This window comes from Centroberyx affinis, unplaced genomic scaffold (genome assembly GCF_046629955.1).
Source record: "Centroberyx affinis isolate AG114_WGS23_722 - 3 ecotype Tasmania unplaced genomic scaffold, CSIRO-AGI_Caff_v1 ptg000645l_1, whole genome shotgun sequence".
NCBI lineage: Eukaryota > Metazoa > Chordata > Actinopteri > Beryciformes > Berycidae > Centroberyx > Centroberyx affinis.
This window is the reverse complement of record NW_027279271.1, coordinates 239,131-256,146: the sequence shown is the minus strand read 5'-3', so window position 1 is coordinate 256,146 and position 17,016 is coordinate 239,131. Positions and strand designations below refer to the sequence as shown.

The window sequence follows — 17,016 nt, the reverse complement described above, 5'->3', positions numbered from 1 at the left end:
CATTACCACTTTTTATGCATTTGTTTCCCCTCATATCATATTTATTGCTCTGTGTTTTATTAGGCTATACTTTTTTTTGGTATTTGGATCTTTACATTATATTTTTGTTGATTTTATTATATGTTGTATTCTATATTTTTTTCACCATTTTATTCTGTATTTTATTATATGATGTGGGCTAACCTGCCATGGGAGGTGGGAGGGTTAGGGTTAGGTTGGAGGTTGACCAATTACAGTTCAACCTGGCGTCTAATGGCTGTGTTCTATTGGCGGTTGACCAATCACAGTTCACCCAGACATCTAGTGGCTGTGTTCCCATGGAGGTTGACCAATCACAGTTCAACCCTGCATCTAATGGCTATGTTCTGATGGTGGTTGACCCATCACAGTTCAACCTTGTTTCTAATGGCCGTGTTCCCACTGGGGTTGACCAATCACAGTTCAACCTGGCGTCTAATGGCTGTGTTCCCATGGAGGTTGGCCAATCACAGTTCAACCTGGCGTCTAATGGCTGTGTTCCCATGGAGGTAGGCCAATCACAGTTCAGCCTGGTGTCTAATGGCTGTGTTCCCATGGCCGTTGACCCACCACAGTTTTATCTTCCGTCTGATGGCTGTCTTCCCACTGAGGTTGACCAATCACAGTTTTACCTGCCGTCTAATGGCTGTGTTCCCATGGAGATTGATCCACCACACTTCAGCCTCTCACATGATAGCTGTGTGCCCATAGAAGTTGGCCCATCAGAGTACCAATCAGATGACCATCGTGAACCAGTGGAGGTGGACCTGCCAGTGGCAATGATTTTGTACAGTTAATAATCGCTAATGAACTGTGCTATCCTTTGTCAATTTCTCAAACTCAAACTTATTTTTTATGTCATGTCTTAATTAATAACTCCAACATGTTAGCCAGAACTGACACTATGTTAAATAGAATTTTGGAAATAAATACATAAATATAATGGAAGTTTCAATCATATCGGTGCAAGTTAGATTGCTCTAATCTTGTTGAGGTGTCCATAGAAGAACCTTTTATTTGGAATATGAGTAAACTAGTCAGTCCGCAATGGATTTATTATTAGATATCATGTAACCAACATTGTAACAAACTCTAATTAGGGCTGAAAGTTAAACAAAAAAGACTTTACTTTTTCTTTTTGTGTCTTACTTGCTTTACTTGCAATGTGTTGTAGTTATCCATTTATATATGTACTAATTCGAATTTGCCATACGTATTATTACTTACGTTGATTCAACAACCTGGTAACACTGAATGAAAAGCCTGTCGATGGACCACAAACACATTTCCGACTACTCTGTTATAAATGATCAGGATCTGGGCTTCTTGTTAAAGGAATGTCTGTCAAACAGAAACACCAACTATTTTGCACGCAGAAGGAATTATCTCACAATTTCAGGTTACACATTCTTGTAAACTAAACATTTATAGACACAGAGAGGACGATATTTACCTTGTTTTGATACTGGTTGACTCTTCTTGCTCCCCCTCTTCTGTCTCTCTCTATCTCTCTCTCTCTCTCTCCCTTCACCCGTCTCTCTCCAGCCGGTAGGGAGTTACACTCAGACTGCTTGGCTCTGCTCCAGGCTCCTCACATCCGGGAAGAGGCTCAGCTCACCCTGCCGCTGGACATCAACAACTATCCCTACTACCGCTACGTCCAGGTCTACTTCAGGGTAAGACGTGCATACGTTTACTTAAACCATTAAACCAAACCCTACAGATCTGCTTGAAACATGTAAAAAATCCTTTAAACTACCTCTTCAACAGTTGTGTGTGGGTATCCTCATAAAACTGTCCTGTAAAATTCTTACATATCCCCTTAAAGCAGGTACACATTCGCTTCAAGTTGCCCTTGTGCTGCTTTAAGAGAGGTATTCCCTCGAAATGACCCTTCAAATCACCTATTTCCACCTAAAACTCTCTTTAAACTATACCTAAGTCCTTAAACTTCCCCATTGACTGCTATTGGCAGGACCTAAACACTCTAAACTCAATTCAGGGTTCAACACATTGTCTTGCATCAATGTTTTGAGCTACACTGCTGCTGCTGTGAATTCACCCTGAAGTAGATTTGTTGTAAAAATCCTGCAGTATTGACACAAGATGTGTAGATTTCAATGTATAGAACGATAACTCTGACTTTTAGCCCTCTTTTGTCTCCGTAGGAACCAAAGTTTGGGATGCTGATGGCCCCTCTGGAGTCACCTCTGACTCGCATAGATGAGGACCTGAGAGTGGAAGCTCTGGAGCTCTTCATCATGGTAACCTGCTCTTTTGTGAACTCTCTATTTAGTATTCATGCTCTTTATCAGCACTGCACTACTTTTTATTCATACAGTTTCACACATTCACACCTGGGAGCTGTCCAGTAGTACCATATTCTTTTATTCCTATTATTCCACTTTTGCTACAATTACTCCACTTAACCTTCCAGTCACTCCATTGGATGAAGAGACTTGCTTTCCCTGCCCAGATTTTTACCAGCTAGTCCCGGATTTGAATCATCAAACATGAAAATCACCAAGATTGGAGTTACAGGGTTTTTGATATCATGCAATTCAATACAGTACAGTAGAATGCTAGCTAGTCTAGCAGACTGGAACATTTCTTTTCCTAGCACTTCTCTCTTGCATGACCATTCAAAGGTCACAGAAATATTATTGCATGTCAGGACTCCATGGATCTAACTCTTACACTTCTTACTATTGTTTGTAATATTGCTTATAATATTGGTGATCTTGACCTTTAATTGAGGCTTATTCTACAGCTGTATTCCTAAAATTTCCAACACAAAGGTACAACACAAGATGCCACGATGCAATATGATGCAATACAACCTGAACAGAGTTTATTCTAAGGTTCCCTCTCTGTGTTTTCTTTAGGTTTTGAGGTTCATGGGGGACCCCCACCTGAACGGGGCGCAGGAGAACCTGTTTGGGAACTACATCATCCAGAGGAGCCTGTCGTCTCCAGGGGTACGGGACGAGCTCCTGGCCCAGGTGGTCAATCAGGTGTGGAGGAACGTCAACCCCGACAACGCCGAGCGAGGCTGGCTGCTGCTGCTGGCGTGTGTCTGCACCTTCTCCCCGTCGCACAAGATGGAGAAACACCTACTGAAGTAAGAAATTATTACTGGGGCGCCCTGGTGGCTCACGGAGTAGGGCGCATACCATAAGGCTTAGTCCTTCCCGCAGCGACCCGGGTTCAAATCCGGCCTGTGGTCCTTTGCTGCATGTCCTCCCCTCGCTTTCTCTCCCATACCTTCCTGTCTCTCTCTCACTATATCTCTCAAATAAAGCATAAAATGCCAAAAATAAATCTTTAAAAAAAAAAGAAATTATTACTTAACACGTAGGTACACAAGCCATACTAATAGAAATACACACTCGCACATGCATGCACACACACATTGGGTTGGGTAGTAAAGGAATAAGTACATATAAAACAAAAGAAGTTGAGAACAGTTTAACTTTTTAGAAGAGCATTCATGGCATCAACCACAAAAAGAGGCGGGGCTTCACAGTACATAGACAGCTGACTTGTCCTTTTCTCTCCAGGTTTGTGTCTGACCACGCCCCTGACGGCTGCCAGGCGTTGATGCAACACCGACTCATCCAGGCCAATCAGAAGTCGCAGCTAGGTTCAGGCTCCGCCCCCGAGACGGCGCGGACCTATCCGCTGTCTCTGCTGGAGTGGACAGCCAATAGGAAGAGGGCTAACATGGTGCTGCAGGTGCACTGCTTTGATGGTGAGCCACACTTTGCCTATTTCTAGGAGATGTAGGGAAGGAGGAGCCACTGATGTCACACTAGTCATGAAACTAGCTATGAAAAACTAACATTAGTGTACAATTCTTTACTCCAAAAGTTGATTGCAAACAAATAAATGACAACTAGTACAATCCAGTATGATTTTCCTATGAGGAGTACTGCTGGACTCCCTTTTGTCTGGATGAACTGCCTAAATCTCCTTGTTAACCACACTCACTTTATTTTCAAATAAGCAAAGGAAAACACAATGCAGGATGAATGTCAGGTAGTTTGAAAAAGTTCATTATAAATGAGTACACACCTCAATGAAAAGCAAGGAGAATTGCGTGGCAGGGACTGCTGGCATCACTTTTATTCAGTGGGATAGATTACAGCCTGTGATCATTGATTATTTATTGCCGGTCAGGATCAGGTGATGGAACATCAAGGCTCTGGGTCTTTCAATGGCAAGATTTATTAAAGTATTGCTTTCAAACATCCAAGAATTGCTCTGATTCCAAAGACACAAATAAAAAACAGTTTGACACCTTGTTTGTTTTTCTTTATATATATGTTAATCTCTCTGTCTCTGTCTCTCTGTAGGAGTGTCATTCCTCTGTCCGGCCCATTCCTGGACCAGTGGAGAGGATTTAGCAGGAGACATCCTGCGCCACAGGTACAAACATTATACACTTAGTTTAATCAGTTATATGATCCAGCTGGTCATAGATGGCGATGTCCTATTTATCTTAATGTATTCAATATGTATTTAACTCTTGAACATTTCCCCATTTTCTCTCTTCCTTGCATATTCAAACCTACCCATCTCTGCCAGAGTTGTATCCCCAATTTCAATTAAACTTTTTAATTTTTTTACTGTGAAAGATCCAGAAGTATGAAAATATTAGGAATTATACAGTAGGCCTACAAATGAATGAGTTTAATTCCAAAATGAGATATCCACCATTAGAAAAAAATTGACACTCACTCTTAGAAAATAATTGTTTGTATGATGGTAAAGCACATGATGGCCTGCTACTAAAGTTTTGAATCATCTTAAGACCTTTGCTCATAAAACAATTCTGTTTTGGCAGGTAGAATCATCTGTAATTTCAAAATATTGACTAATGAATTTCAAGTAGCAACATTTTCCCAAAAAGGATATCTAGCATTTTGGACTGAAAGCCTCCAAATGCTTTGAGTACAACATTAACAGGTCTTTGAACTGCGTGGTCTTGCAGGGGTGCGTCAGATTGGTGGAGGGGGTGTTCGGTTCTAATGAAGGAGCACGGCCAGTGGGTGGAGTTAGCGGGTCACGACTACGTGATGGACCTGATCGCAGACCTGGAGCTTCCGGTTGACTTCCCCAAGCAGAAGAGCTACTTCATCATCAGCGCTGAGGATCCTGCCAGGGTCAGGGCTAATGCCAGCCTGTGAGTGCAGAGAACAAACACACACACACACACACACACACACACACACACACAGAACATGCATGCATGGATGAACAAACTCAGAGAGAGTAAAGTAGATATTACTTCAGAGAAAGTACTTTGCAAAGTAGATGACTCTTCTCTTCTCTTCTCTTCTCTTCTCTTCTCTTCTCTTCTCTTCTCTTCTCTTCTCTTCTCTTCTCTTCTCTTCTCATCTCTTCTCTTCCCTCCTCTCCTCTCCTCTCCTCTCCTCTCCTCTCCTCTCCTCTCCTCTCCTCTTCTCTTCCAGCACTTTGTTTGGCAGTGGTTTCGACTCAGATGAGGAGCTCCCTGCCTCCCTTCCTCTCAGCAGCAGCAGACCAGCCTACAGTCTGCCTGACTCTGACGGATACTACAGCCATGGTACACACACACACACACACACACACACACACACACACACACATACATGCATACACACACAGTATTCTACAGTATACCAGTGTTTCCCAGCTGCTTGGTTAAGGTCTAAGATGTCAAGTCACAAGATGATAAGATTTATACTTATAAAGTGTATATATAGTACTAAATACAAGGAATATATACAGTAATAGTAGTAGTAGTAGGAATATATAGTGCCATAGTATATTGTATTCCTACTGTATTATTATTATTACTTTATTCCTATACTACTGTGTCTATACTTCATGGACAAAGGCAAGGTTCAAATATGAGTCCCAAAATAAAACCAGTTGAGATTCATGATTGTACACAAAATCAAATCTTGCTTCAATGACTGAGTTATAGTTTCTTGTTACATGTTAAACAATTAGAACTGAAAAGTGTAACCTTGATTAAAGCCAACGTGCTGTCTGCTGTGTGTGTCCAGTGGAGTCGGACGCCTTCAGTGACGGTCAGAATCAGAGAGGAATGGACCGATACCTGGACAGTCTGTTTGACCCTGTACTGTCAGACACCAGCATGGTGGGTAGCACACACACACACACACACACACACACACAAGACACATGCACACAAGCCCTAACCCTAAACTCACCCCTGTAGAAGAAATGAGGACTTTACTACGCAAAAATGTCCTCTCTAGGTCTAAAACTGTCTATCTATCTGTCTTTCTAAAACTCTAAAGCTGTTTCTTGCGAGGATAACACACAAGTACACACATACACACACACACACACACACACTCTCTCTCTCTCTGTGTCTCTTCCTCCATCTTCCTCTCTCTTCCAGTTTCAGTAATTCTGTTCACATCATTTACTTTGACAAAGAGCAATATTGCAAAAGCATCAATTTTGAATAATCCACACACTTTTTTTCTCTCTCTTATACTCTCAAACCGTGCTATCCTAACTAAACTTTCCATTTTGCAACCTGTCGCGTCACGCTCCCGCTGCACCCGATCTGCCGTCTGAGTGTGAATGGAAGCGCGGCGCTGACGGACGGCTGGAACATGTGATCCGGTGCGACTGTTCGTATATGAATGGGGCAGACGTGATCGCCTGGCAGGGGGGGGGGTGATTAGGTTACTGAGTGACCTACCGTATTAAACTGTAGTAGCAGGCAGCATAGTCTCACAGAATACTGTTATTGTATGGCAACAGCTTCACAGCTTGATCTATTTGATCTGCACTTCCCAGAGATCACCTGTCAATCAAACAGTGTGGGCGGAGCTTGGATTTTCTGATTGATGCAGTTTGAGTTTCTCTTTTCTATCGCTGCTCATGCTAACTATTCTTATTATTCTTCTTGTTATTCCAAACAAATTGCTGTTGTTGCTGCCAGAAATATAAAACGTTTAGAACTGCAAATGGAAAAGCTTTTATTTTATATCAGCAATAGAGAGTAGCAAAACAGACATTTATTTATATGGAAATGTTGCAGATTGTTACTTTAAAGACAAGCCGAGGCAAAGCGTGTATGAGTTTGTCCCTGTATAGTCAATCAGTGATTGTGTGAGGTCAAAGGGTGTGTGTGTGTGTGTGTGTGTGTGTGTGAGTGTGTGAGCATCTCTTCCAGTGTGTACGGTACTCCCCTGGGAGTATTCAGTTCCCACAGTTGTATTGACTCCCTCAGAAGGGGTCTGGATCAACCAATAGAGTACACTCCCTCTCCCTCATTCCCTTAGTCTCTCTCTTTCTCTCTCTCTCTCTCTCTCTCTCCCCTACTCTTAGCGTCTCTCTAACTTCGATCTCTCACCATCCATTAACATTCTCATCCTTTTCCACTCTGCTAAATCACTCATTCTCTCTTTCTTTCTCTCTCTCTCTCTCTCTCTCTCTCTCTCTCTCTCTCTCTCTCTCTCTCTCTCTCTCTCTCTCTCTTTGTCTTTTCCTCTCACCCTTCTGCTGTCTGTTTGCCAGGACATGGAGAAGGCAGGAAGTTTGTCGGCGAGGATGAAGGGAGGAGGAGGTGTGGGCATCGCAGGCGGAGGAGAAGGAGAAGGAGGAGGAAGAGGAGAGGGGGCCCCCAGCCGGCCCTTTCCCCCAGGAATACACCCCGGAGGTGAAACACTGTGTTTGTGTGTGTGTGTGTTAAGTGTGTGTTTACCATGTGTCTATTATGTCTAATATCTGTGTTTGTGCAAAAATTGTCTAAAGCAGTTTATCGTCCAGTTTTGTGTCTTTCTTTCCTGTGTGTTCAACCAGCGATCGTTCCCTCTCTTATTTCACGCTTTGCTCCATTTATCGATGCAAGTCATTCTTTTGTCCCTCCATCCATCCCTCCATCTCTCCCTCTCCGCCCCCACATCAATAATTCAGCTTGTTCTAAGTGGGTCTTAAATACTCAGCATTAGACTCTGGCTGATAAATAGTTCTGCCCTCTCTCTGTCCCTGTAGAGCTGCCGTCAGATCCTGGAAACACTGAGTTTCAGACGAACACTTAGGGTTGCGGTCTAAAGTGCAAAGAGTTGAGTGTCTGAGGGGCCGCAGTTTTCCGACCACAGACTCCGACATGACAGTTCTTGTTAAACATATCCCAATTTATCGTTTGCTGTGTTACGTTTGTTACTCCCAAGTACGGGAATAAAGGTTTAAAACACCATATCGGTTACTTAGGAAGGAAGGAAGGAAAGAAAGAAAGAAGGAAAGAAAGAAGGAACACAGTTACAAAGTGCTTTACCACGGTAAAAATAAACAGATAAAATCAACAGAAAAAGCGATAAAGGCAAGGTAAGAAATATAAAAGCAAGGCAGAAATCATGAAAGGGAAGTCAGAAACAAGAGCAAAAGGTCATTACACAAAAGCAACTCTATAAAAATGACTTTTAAGAAGCGATTTAAAAGCTTACAGCTCTCCCACCTCAGGTCCCATATTACAAATCTACTAAAATAACATATAATCCACCAAATATCTGTTTTTAATGTGTGGGGAAAAAAGGATTTAAAATGTTTCTGTGCTATTTACCAGGAAAATACAATGATTGGCTAACGTTCATAGTTATATGTTACTGCATGTGTTATGTGCCATCGCAGTACAATTACACGCAGTTGCTGAAATTGCAGGCTTACTGTAATTATGCCCATATTGTTTGCAGGTAAATGAAGCCGAAGAGTAAACTGGCTCAGTCACACTTAACAGGATTGAAGTGTAAAAGGTTCAGGTGTACAGTTCTCCAACCTCAACCTCTCGCTTAGAGCCTGTAATGAGCAGTCCCCCCTCATGGATAATGCATGGACAGCCATTCACTGTAACCCCAGATGACTCATTTACTCTCTATAGGCGTCCGTCACTCCCATTCTCTCTCTTTTTTTTCTCTCTTTCTCTCTCAAACACGCATTCTCATTCCGTCTTTCTGTTTCTCTGTTTTTCTGTCACTCTTTCCTGCGTGTCTTACCTCACAATCCAAACCCTTTCCACTTCTCCACACATCTGGAATTCAGTGTTTATTATCTCTCTCCATCACTCATTTTCACTCCTCCAGCTCTAATTCTCTCTCTTTCCCCCTCGATCTCATTCTCTCCGCCCTCCTTCATTCTGTCTTTGGGAACTATGCTGGGAATGTTTTCAGTCTGTGAATGTGCAGGTGTCAAAGTTTTATGTTACTACCATAGCAATCACCTTCAGCCCTAACCCTAAACCCCTAAGACTGGATTGTCAAATATTATATTATTTCTTCGTTATTGGGCGGTATGCAGAACAAGATGCTATGCGGTTTTGTTTCTGGAGGACATGGGTTTAAAGTTTATTTTTTAAAGGGAGGTGAACCCTGAAGCCATGCATCTCAAGGGCTGACCGATATGGGTTTTTTCAAGGCCGATATGAATTCAGAATTTTTGGCTTGAAGCTGCCGATAGTGTTTCCCATATTGTATTACTCTTAGTAGTGGAAATGCCTCTGAAACAGCATTTAGACCTTTATGGGACACTAAAATTCTCCATTGAAACCCAGACTAATGAAATAGTAATAGCTCCTTAAAGCAGGGTGAGGCTGGTTTCATTGCAGGTTTTACAGACTAACACCACTTGGAGGGCCATAGATGGACTCAGAGTAGCTGTGGTCAGGGAGGAACCTCCATCATATCTGGAGTGGGCGAATGTCTCTAATATCATTGCTCCCTTAGTTTCTTTCCTCTTTCCACTGAGTTTTATTCTGTCCTTACAAAAATACTCGTACAACAAACCTCCAACTTGCATTGCTTTACACCCAAAGTACAAAACTCTAAGCCTTTACCCCCGGACCTTAGGTTTTCTCTGCTTTCCAGTCCCTAACCCTGTGTCCCGCCTGCTGCTCCCCAAGCTGTCCCAGTGCTGCCCGTCGCGGGGGGAATGATGCCGCCCATCCCCACCATGCCGATCCCCTCCCACCACCACCACCACGAGCAGCACCAGCACCAGCAGCAAGAGTACCACCAGTACAACCGGCCCCAGCACCCCTATTACCAGCCGACCCCTCCCGCCGCGCCCGCCACCCCTCCTCCTCCCCCGCTCGGCGCCGCACCCTCCGCCGCCGCCGCCGCCGACCTCGCTTCCCCTTACGCCCCGGTGCCCGGCCTGCCCCCCATGGTGCCTCTCCCCGCCGTGCCCGTGCTGCCCGGCCTACCCGCGATGCCTGGCGTGCCAGGTACAACCGACGCCGGACGTTGGGTTTGTCGGCATGTGTGGCCCTCCGTGTGCTGGGGGGCGTGGTGGAGTTACATAATCCTGAATCTACCGTCTTAATCCCAAAGCGTGTGAATCGAAGCTCATCGGCGTGGGGGTTTGTGTAGCGGAAGGAAGGGTCTTTGCAGTGGATTGTGTGCGGTTTGTGCTTTTGCCGTTTTTTCTTCTTCACGTCTGCTAAAGGGCGTCGATGTTTATGTGTGTTTGTGTGTGTGTGTGTGTGTGTGTGTGTGTCTAGGATCAGAGCAGACGGTGCTGGCCCAGCAGCAGCAGGCCATCATCAACCAGCAAGCCATCATTCTGGTCTGTCTTCACAAAATGCAGGAAAATGAGGAATATGAGGAATATAAAGTAACGTTAAGGTATATTGTCTTGTTGCTGAAACTGTGTGTGTGTGTGTGTGTGTGTGTGTGTGTGCGTGTGCGTCCCAGGCCCAGCAGATGACCATGCAGGCGATGGCTCTCCAGCAGAAGATGCTGTCCTCCTTCCCCCCCGCCGCCCCGGCCCCCCAGTCCCCCTCCGACATACACTCCCCGCCACAGTCCCGCACGCCCAGCCCTGTGAGTACACCACACACACACATATAAAACGGCCATATGATTCCCACAACTGAATTCATATCAACTGGTATCACTCCTACTCTCTCCCTGTCTCTCCGCAGGCCAAAGAGAGCGCAGAGTCGCCGTACAAGCCCGGCCCCGCCCCTCTTCAACGCAAACAATCACAGCGACAAATTAGTACGCCGCGAACTCTGAACACTACACAGCAATATTGTACTCCTGTTTTTTTGGAAGTATGTGTGCTTGATCTGAGGTCTAAAGGCTGTGGGACATTCCAGGTCCAACGCAGGGCCCCCCTCCTGAAGACGTGGTCCAGTCCAGCGTGAGCAACGCAGAGCGCATGGAGCCCAGCCACGACATCAAAGACATCATCAAACAGCACCAGCCTCCCAGCCCCCCGGCTCCCCCCGGGCCTCCTGCCACACACAGGTAACACACACACACACATACACACACACGCATACTCATGTAAGTATCATTTGCACACATTCCAGTGGTATTATCTCTCTCTTTCTCTATCTTTGTTTGCTTGCGTGTGCCCATGTATGTGTGTGTGTGTCTGTGTGTGTGTGTATGTGTGTAGGAAAGTAGAAGGAAAGTTTACAAAGAAGCCAGATCCCCATGATGAAGCTATGGAGATCCTTAAAGACCAGATGGCCAACCCACCACAACCACAGGTACACACACACACACACACACACACACACACACACACAAATATACCAAGGATTATTGTTCAAGTTTAGTATGCTTACTAGTTTACCACACCTCTGTCTCATCTCTGTGTTTCAGTATTAAATTAAATGTTATAAACTCTGCCTTATCAATATGATTCCAATCTCTGTTTCTCCCTCCTTTCTGTCTTCATCTCTCTTTTTTCTATTTCTGACTCTCTTTCCTTTCTCAGACTCAGAGGAAACCTCCGTCCTCCCAGCCGAAACAAGAGGAAGCAGTTAAGGTTACCAAGACAACCAAGCCACGCCCCGCTGGACCATCTACCTCCGACATAAGCCCCGCCCCTCCACCAGGTGAACATTTTACGTGCGAGTCCCCAGGGAATGTCCTCTAAGATTTTTTTTAAACTGCAGAATGTTCTATCTCTAGTTTCCTGCTCACTTAACACATGCATTTGCAAAAAAAGAAGGGGACATAGGTCATGACATTTGTGTGTGTGTGTGTGTGTGTGTGTATGTGTGTGTGTGTGTGTGTGTGTCCGTCTGTCCAGTGTCTAGAGAGTTGCCAATAGAGGAGGAGATCATTCAGACTCAACTCCACAGCAGGACCAGTGAAGAGCACTACACCTACAGCAACGTCCCCTGGAAACTATATCTGAGGAAAGAGGTGTGATTTGTGCACACACACACACACACACACACATACACACAGAGACAAACATATACATATAGCCCTGATGTGCATCTTTCTCTTTTTCTCTCTTGGTGGATTGGTTGTATTCCGAAATAATCACTTACATACATATTTACGCTGTCCATCATATTGTGTCTCCAGGTGTTCTACCCTAAAGAGACCTTCAACAGCCCACTAATTCTGGACCTGCTCTTCAAACAGGTTGTTGCCATTTTATACTATGGGTGATTTCAAGCAGTCAGATTAGTCAAAGAAGTGTTTCAACTGTGCTGATAATTCCCATAGCCATGATTCATCAAAAATAGATTAACTCATGTGGTATCAAAGGAACTAATTAGAGGTCATTCTTTTATCCTGCTTCATACAGACAGTGCACATACAAATTTACCAATCACATTTCTACAGACAGATCGTTCCAAAGTTTAGGGACCTTGATTGCAACTGCCTGATCAGCTTCTGTCATTAAAGGTGCTATGTGTAGCATTTGTAAACATCAATATATCATTTTTAGTTTCATTGTGATCCCTTGGTATAATTACTGTAAACAAATGAGACCATGGTTGAGACGATTGGTGGTGTGTTTCTCAGTGTCTCGAGGCTGCTAGGGGCAGACCATCTTCTTGGCAATGGTCTTGTTTATGATAATTATACTTATATCTCAAATGAATGACTGTAGAAATGATTTATTGATGCTAAAACATTACATGTAGCACCTTCAATCTCGACTTTAGCATCATCACTGTTGTAAACATAATTAGTCAAAAAATGCCCTCTTAGGTATTATTGCTCTATACTCTGCTACACTGCTCTACGCTGCTTTTTAATTTAACGCTAATAGTCATTTACAGTAGCAATACATGATGATTAATGAGCACCACTGTAGCAGATTGCATATGTCTGAATGTGTGAGTTTTCTGCAGATTGTCCATGATACCTTCTCTGAGGCCTGTATCCGTATCACCCAGGAGGAGAGGCAGAAGATGAAAGCTCTCTTTGGTATGAAAAAACTAATATAAATGCACATAGACCCTGTAGAGCTTTTACACTAATGCTGAAGCTATCCATCCTTAAAACACCACTCATGATGTTTCAGTTAGTGCTGTGATGGCTTGATCTCTTCTTTTCTTCTTTCTACTCTTTCTGTCTTCATCACTCCCCCCCCCCCCCCCCCTCTCTCTCTCTCTCCTGTGTGTCTCTCTCTCTCTGACAGCGGAGAACAGCGTGGATCAGACTTCAGGAACGCAGGATGAGAGCGTGAAGAAGACAGCGGTGGCCATGGCCAAAGACTCCTGGGAGATCTACTTCTCCCGCCTCTTCCCGGCCTCTGTGAGTTCCGATTCTTGATGTACGAGTCGCGAGTTCGACACGGAGCAAAGTGCAGTGATAGCAGCCAGGATTTGTGTGTGTGTGTGTGTGTGTGTGTGTTCCAGGGCAGTGTGGGGACAGGGGTGCAGGTGCTGTCTGTGTCTCATAGAGGCATCAAGCTGCTGAAGATGGTGAGGAGCAGCACTGCCGCTTCAGACTACTTCAGAGTACTGAGGCCTTACAGGTACACACACACACGCACACACACACACACACACACACACACACACACACACACACACACACAGAGTTCTGCATCTATAGACCCATACAAATGCATCCAAACATACCCTCAAGTGCCCAAGTGATTGCTTTGACATTTGACCTCTCTTTCTCTCTGAGCCTTTATTCTTGACTTCCTGGTCTTTGCGTGTCACTTCCTGCGCAGCTACTCGGACATCCTGTTTGTGTCGATCCCGTCTAAGAACATGCTGGAGTTCAACCTGACCAACGAGAAGCTCATCCTGTTCTCTGCCAAGGCGCCGCAGGTCAAACACATGATCGACTACTTCCTCACCGAGCTCAAGAAGGTCTCTCTCTCTCTCTCTCCCTCTCTCTCTCTCTCTCTCTCTCTCTCTCCAAATGCGACACCAGTACACATATTTTGCAGCAGTGGTAAAACATGTCAGGTCTCTCCGGTCAGGACTCGGAGTACATGGTGGCGGTGAGGAACTTCATTACAGACGACAGGACCCTGCTCAGCTTCCACAAGGGAGACATCATTAGACTGCAGCACATGGAGGGGCTGGAGTCCAGTGAGACACACACACACACACACACACACACACACACACATATACTGAGGACTGGCATAGTGATATCTTACTACTTGTGACTGACTATTCGTCTGTCAAAGCTGCTTGTCTGCTGCTGGGAGCCATGTATGTCTTTGCTTCTCTGTGCTTTATGCGTGTGTGTGTGTGTGTGTGTGTGTGTTCAGGCAAATGTTACGGCTGCATAGTGAGGAAGAAGGTCATGCTTCTGGAAGAGCTAAAGAGAGACACACCTGAGTTTGGTGGGTTCTGGAGGGTTCTTGCCCCTGTGTGTGTGTGGGTGTGTGTGTGTGTTGGCTTTGCTGTTTGGTATTCTGTTACTGTCTTGTTTTGGTTTGGGTTTGCTGTGTTAATAGACTGGTATTGTCACTCTATGACTTTGTTATAGAGCCTCAACTTCTGTGTTTCCCCTTTAACTTCTTATTCATGCCACTGTCCTATTAAGAAAAGAAAACATCTTTGATTAATGTGAGCTGCCCACACTTTTTTGTAAAAAAAAAGAAAAAACCTTCATCAGCAATTCCCAGCTTCACATTCACACAATTACACACATTCACACAATGCAGCTGCCCATTACATTTGCAGTCTTCTTCTACTGTTGGCCACTTAGCAGCTTCACTAGAGCTGTTTAGGGTTAAGTGCCTTGCTCAAGGGATCCTCAATGGCGTTTTGCATTCACTCCAGTTATGGATTCAAACCTGTGACTTCCCGTTTCCCCCATAGAGTGACTCAAGATGTGACTGAGTTTGTTGTGTTTGCACGTCATGGATTTGCTCTTGACAGAATGGCTGCAGTTTGTGTTGTAGTGTGTTTTGCGTGAGAGATTTTTGGGGTTTGTGTGTAATACTTGTGTGTGTTTTGTATTTGCATCTGCGTGTGTGTGTGTGTGTGTGTGCAGGCTGGCGGTTCGGAGCTGTGTACGGCAGGTCGGGAGTGTTTCCCAGGGACTATGTCCGTCCCGTGGCCGCTCCAGACTTCCTGATTCTCCCCGCCGAGAGGGCGGAGCCTCGCGACAGACAGGGACGGGTCGCGGCCTCCGCCGCTATTGCTGTGGCGATGGGCTCGGCGATCGCTGCCCACGAGCTGGACCGCTCCACAGAGGTACAGAACCGGAAGATGTTTATTCATATTAGGACAGAATATAGTCCAAAAATAGATCTTGGGTCTTATTTACTACGTCCATGTTGTAGCATTAGTAACAAAATATTTGAACAAGCCTGTTTATATGTGCTGGAATAATTTAGTTCATCTTTGGTGTTTTGGTAAGTGGCTGTGTTGCTGAGCTTTTTTTGGTCTGTGTGTGTGTGTGTGTCAGATGGTGAGTGAGATGTATGGGGACAGTGTGAATGCAGACCTGGAGGATCTGCCTCTGCATGGCAGCCAGTACCAAATGGCTGAGTTCGCCAAGAAGTACTTCAGAGAGGCGCAGAGGAACAGGAGGTCAAAACACACACACACACACACACACACACACACACACACTGCACATTGCACTGCATGAAAACTTGAATCGATTATTTGAATATACTGTATGAAGCCTTATATCTATCAGGATAAGACGTTTAAGTCACACACGACTTAGTACTGCTGTCCTTAAATCATTACAGCTCTAACTGTTGAAGTGACAGCTGCCTGTGTTTAGTCCCTGTGTTTTCTGTCTACAGTGCCAAGGCCAAGAAGGGGAAGGAGGGCAGGGAGCCTGCTGACATGGTCAAATTCTCCAAGGTAAAACGCCTCAAAATAGAATTATAGAATCATATCTTTTGTTAGCAGTCCTAACTGCTGCTTAGGACTGCTGCAAAATAGACCTTGAAGTATTTACTGTTGATGCCCTACTCTCATCATTTTCACATTATAAGGACTCGAATCTTGAAGAAACATTTCATTCCTTGTTATGCGGTTATGTTTTTTTGTTTTTTTTCTCTCCAGTCTCCGATCCAGGAGTCTCTGATTGACTTCTCTGATAGTGGGATGAACAGAGTGGCTGCTGACATCTTCTTAGGTGAGAGAAGAGGAAGGGAGGGAGGGAGGGATACAGCAAGGAAAAAGAGAAGGAAGAGAGAAAGGAAGGGGCTACAGACATTTTTATGTTAGATCTTTAGTTAACTGTTATAGCACAAAATACAGCATTTTTGGGACAAATGTCAACAAACACCTTCTATACTCTCACGATACATTTAAAACTAATGTTAGCTCTTGTTCTCATATCAAAAGCTCAATTTGAAAGTTACAAAAGGGGTTTTGATCAAATAAATCACAATGTAAACAAGGCCACTATTGGGGTGACAATGAAAACAGAGGTATCATGCTTTGGTTATGGATTGAGCCTTTAAATGAGGGAAGGATGGGGGGGAAAGAAAGACATACAACAGAGTCTTCTCTTCTTTTCTGAATGTTATTTGTTCCTATCTTATGTCATGTTATCTATGTTGTTGTTCAGCCATAATGAAGTTCATGGGAGACTTCCCACTGAAAGGTCTGACTGAACAGGACCTGGTCACCACTATACTGAGGGTATACACACACACACACAGACACACACATCCTCTCTTTCACACATTTGATATGGAGACACACAGCCAAAAATATTGAAATAAGGATACACAGACTGATTCATACATAATGCATTTATGTAAAAATTCCACCAC

At 44.3% G+C, this 17,016-nt stretch overlaps 1 protein-coding gene across 1 annotated transcript in view; it reads left to right on the top strand.

The window, feature by feature from the left end:
- myo15aa (myosin XVAa) overlaps positions 1-17,016 on the top strand; it is a 41,418-nt gene that overhangs the window by 19,514 nt on the left and 4,888 nt on the right. Inside the window, exons 26-53 of the mRNA XM_071518926.1 lie at positions 1,564-1,694; positions 2,187-2,282; positions 2,904-3,139; positions 3,579-3,769; positions 4,374-4,446; positions 5,012-5,203; positions 5,493-5,605; positions 6,072-6,166; positions 7,564-7,705; positions 10,541-10,605; positions 10,734-10,862; positions 10,964-11,039; positions 11,141-11,291; positions 11,446-11,539; positions 11,770-11,890; positions 12,088-12,203; positions 12,372-12,431; positions 13,151-13,226; positions 13,441-13,556; positions 13,661-13,779; positions 13,984-14,125; positions 14,239-14,350; positions 14,536-14,610; positions 15,267-15,469; positions 15,684-15,808; positions 16,033-16,093; positions 16,298-16,370; positions 16,809-16,882. Coding sequence (XP_071375027.1) covers positions 1,564-1,694; positions 2,187-2,282; positions 2,904-3,139; positions 3,579-3,769; positions 4,374-4,446; positions 5,012-5,203; positions 5,493-5,605; positions 6,072-6,166; positions 7,564-7,705; positions 10,541-10,605; positions 10,734-10,862; positions 10,964-11,039; positions 11,141-11,291; positions 11,446-11,539; positions 11,770-11,890; positions 12,088-12,203; positions 12,372-12,431; positions 13,151-13,226; positions 13,441-13,556; positions 13,661-13,779; positions 13,984-14,125; positions 14,239-14,350; positions 14,536-14,610; positions 15,267-15,469; positions 15,684-15,808; positions 16,033-16,093; positions 16,298-16,370; positions 16,809-16,882 — 3,257 coding nt within the window. The remainder of the gene's footprint in view (positions 1-1,563; positions 1,695-2,186; positions 2,283-2,903; positions 3,140-3,578; positions 3,770-4,373; positions 4,447-5,011; positions 5,204-5,492; positions 5,606-6,071; positions 6,167-7,563; positions 7,706-10,540; positions 10,606-10,733; positions 10,863-10,963; positions 11,040-11,140; positions 11,292-11,445; positions 11,540-11,769; positions 11,891-12,087; positions 12,204-12,371; positions 12,432-13,150; positions 13,227-13,440; positions 13,557-13,660; positions 13,780-13,983; positions 14,126-14,238; positions 14,351-14,535; positions 14,611-15,266; positions 15,470-15,683; positions 15,809-16,032; positions 16,094-16,297; positions 16,371-16,808; positions 16,883-17,016) is intronic.